Below are 3,333 nucleotides of genomic sequence, written 5' to 3'. Positions count from 1 at the left end.
AGGTGGACGAAGCTGCGGATCAACATGCTTCCTGGCACGGTGCTGGAGCCCGTCTCCGAGTGCTTCCTGGCGAGCCTCATCATTGGCTGGGCTGCTCATTACGTGTTCAGGTGGGCAGCCAATGTAGACGTGTACGTGTGTGTGTGCGTGTGCGTGTGTATTTATATATATAGTCATCAGAGTTTTTTCAGACGATTTTCTGTGCACATGAAAAGTCACATTTTGTCTTTATGTCATTTATTATTTTTTGTTGAACTGTTTATAAAATGCATTATAATGTGATGTGTGTGTCAGTTGATTAAAACGTAAAGGTGTGACGTGTTTCAGGTGGGACATGATGGTCTTCTTCATGTGTCACTGTCTCGCCTGGTTTATATCTGACTACATCCAGCTGACCGGAGTTCAGGTATGCACATTCAGCATAATTATAGTTTTTTAGTAATCAAATTTCGAACTGAAATATTGATTCTGTTGATCAGATTCAGACGGAGATGTTAGCACAGACTTTTATTTTGAAAGGGTCTCCTCCAGTTCAGTCAGAAGTCAAATTTTTATGTTTTGGATTTGTGTTTGGATACCATATATTTACACAGCTTTATTTTGGCTTTTAAAAAGTTGAGAAATAATTTAAACAAATTAAAAAAAACAACAAACAAACTGTTGTATTTTAAAATAACATTTTTTAAAAGAAGGAAAAAATTGCCAAAACGTTTTCTCCTAAAATAGTACAAAAAAGTTCTTTAAAAATCTAAACATAAAGTCATTTTACTCAAACGTAGAAAGAAGTGAAAAAAAGCCAAATTTGTTTCAGATAAGACGCCTGTAGAGGGCATGTACTCACCAAAAAACCCTCCGTAACATTTATCCAAACTACAGACACTTAAAGTTGTCTGCTTCTCTCCTCAAGCCAAAATAAAAGCATCTGTCCCCCCACATGCCCCCCCTTTATTACACCCCCCTCCCCTCTCATAAAGGGGGAACGCTCCCTAAGTTACATTTAAATATTCAGATCTGAATTTATTATTTTTTAAATAAAATATATTTAAAAAGCTGTTTTATAATAATGAAAAAGAAGCGATGAGGAGCATCGATGGTCGTTTCAGAGAATGTTTGGTCTTTAAAATCTGACTCAAAGTCCTGGAAAGTTTTGGAAAAAATGTCTGAACCCTGTAAAAGTTGTTGTTGTTGTTGTTGTTGTTGCTGCTGCTGCTGCTGACGGCTGGCGTGGCGGTGCAGGGCGGCCCGCTGTGCTTCTCGAAGCTGGACTTTGCGGTGGCGTGGTTCATCAGAGAGTCGATGGCCGTGCAGATCTTCCTGTCGGCTCTGTGGGACCCCACCATCAGCTGGAGGACCGGACGCTACCGGCTGCGCTGCGGCGGCACCGCCGAGGAGATCCTCGATGTGTAGTTACCACGGCAACCGGCCGCCCCTTCCCCCTCCTCCTCTTCATTATGATGGCGGTGACCGGGAGGAGAGAAAGAGACTGATGTTTGTTTTTGTTTTTTTATCAGAAGAACTGAAGAGTGTGTTTGTTTAAGTGTGTGTGTGTGTGTGTGTGTGTGTGTGTGTGTGTGTGTTTTTAACTATTTATGTTTCTTTGGTGCTAAAACTGAACGACGCCAGAACAAGCCAATGAGAGCGCAGGAATGAAGGATGAAAAAAACAAAAAAAGGAGGAAAAGAAATCAGGAGGGAGTGATACATCGCACTGAATCGTCTGATCTTCGATGGACCAATCAGGAGAGGGCAGTCTCGGTCCTCTGTCCTGATTGGCTCCTGACACTTTAATAATAAAGAGAGTAAACAAACTGTGACTGAATCAGAGACGTGAGCAGAGTTCAGACAGGAAGCCGCCGTTCGCTTCAGTCATCATCGTTTTACGTTATTCCCCTCACGTTTTTTTTATCGATATTTTTGGGCCAAAAAAAACTAGAAGACAAAAAAGCTGAAAAAAAACAGCTTCTGTCAACTGTTTGAAGCGTTCACAAAAAATATGCAGACGTGGTCTGGTCCCGCAGCCTCATCAGCTGATCCACAGGTCAGACTGTGATTGGTTGGCTCACAGGGCTGGCGGTTACTGATTGGTCAAACAGGTGAAGCCCCGCCCCTTCTGGTCCACCAGGAAATCTCTTAATATTTTAAAAAATGTGACGATTTCAAGATTTAAGTCTCGTAGTTAAATAATAATGAAAGTGGTCGGATGAGTGTTGTGGATACAAACGAACTCCAGGAGACAAAAAATGTCGTGATTATGAAAGTTTACAAGAAATGAATCTTTGTGGGAACCTTTTCAGTCATAAAATCATTAACCTTAAATTATACTTCAGCACAAACTCATAATTACGACATTATTGATTTTATGAAAACAAAATCAGAATTTCAACAAAAATGTGATAATTACGAGATTTTTGTCTCGTAGCAAAAAAACCCAAAAAATCAAAACAGTCGTAGTTATGAAACAATTTCCAGAAGATTATAGATCTGAAGCGCGAGTCACAAAAGTCTTTATTCTTTTTCTTTGAACGACATTAAAAGTCGAGTTGACACTGAACGGATCGGCCAATGACATCAGAGGTGTTTTTTATTTATTGCTAAATAACTTTTCTGTTTTTTTATATGAATTGTTAACTTTGACCCCGACAAAAAAAAAACAAACAAAAAGAGCGTTGGCATGGAGCACTGACTGAACTTGAAAAACTGACGTTTTCACGGTCGCGACATTTCATCACAAAAACACAGAAACATAAAAAATGACCGAAAATCACAGACGGACGGACCAAATCATCAAATTCAAAAACACATTTCTGAACTTTGAGTCTGAACACTGAACACTGTGTGTGTGTGTTTGTGTGTGTGTGTGTTTGTGTGCGTGGGTGTGTGTGTGTGTGCGTGCGTGTGTGTGTGTGTGTGTGTGTGTGTGTGTGTGCGTGCGTGCGTTTGTGTGTGCGTGCGTAAGCCGTGCCGCTTCACTGTTAGCTGTTAGCTGTTAGCATAGCCGCGGGGGGTTTGGTTGATGACGTCATCTGTGAGTCGGACGAGCCCCCTCGCGGTTGTCCAATAGGATCGTTAGGATTGTCGTTGTTTGTTTATTGTTGTTTTTTTTAATTACGATGATCTGCTGTAGTCTGCGAACCGACCAATCACAGCCGAGGATTGTGTCAACACAAGAACAATAAAGTTTTATCCTTTGAAAGTTGAACTTCAGTGAGTTTTTGACTCCCTCCTGGGATTTGCCAAAAGCAATCTGAAGGCCTGAAAACTAGATATACCCTGAAAGTTTTGGAAAAGTCGTGGAAATCATTTTCACAAACCGGTATAACAACAACTTCAAACG

General features: G+C 40.8%; 1 protein-coding gene across 1 annotated transcript; it reads left to right on the top strand.

The window, feature by feature from the left end:
- The first annotated feature begins 6 nt into the window (after window positions 1-6).
- On the top strand, window positions 7-1,504 carry LOC121964199 (ceramide glucosyltransferase-like). The gene is made up of 3 exons (XM_042514409.1): window positions 7-110; window positions 328-406; window positions 1,237-1,504. Exons 1-3 carry the CDS (start codon window positions 25-27, stop codon window positions 1,405-1,407), a joined length of 336 nt encoding a protein of 111 aa, XP_042370343.1. The 5' UTR covers window positions 7-24; the 3' UTR covers window positions 1,408-1,504.
- The last annotated feature ends 1,829 nt before the right edge of the window (window positions 1,505-3,333 follow it).

The sequence above is a fragment of the Plectropomus leopardus genome, unplaced genomic scaffold (genome assembly GCF_008729295.1).
Source record: "Plectropomus leopardus isolate mb unplaced genomic scaffold, YSFRI_Pleo_2.0 unplaced_scaffold1447, whole genome shotgun sequence".
NCBI lineage: Eukaryota > Metazoa > Chordata > Actinopteri > Perciformes > Serranidae > Plectropomus > Plectropomus leopardus.
Note: the sequence above shows the minus strand (reverse complement) of the source record. Positions and strands in the feature narration are given on the sequence as shown.

Coding starts and splice junctions, on each gene's coding strand:
- LOC121964199 (XM_042514409.1), top strand. CDS start 25: ATGCTTCCTGGCACGGTGCTGGAGCCCGTCTCCGAGTGCTTCCTGGCG. Junction 111..327: donor GCTGCTCATTACGTGTTCAG/GTGGGCAGCCAA, acceptor GACGTGTTTCAG/GTGGGACATGATGGTCTTCT. Junction 407..1,236: donor TCCAGCTGACCGGAGTTCAG/GTATGCACATTC, acceptor GTGGCGGTGCAG/GGCGGCCCGCTGTGCTTCTC.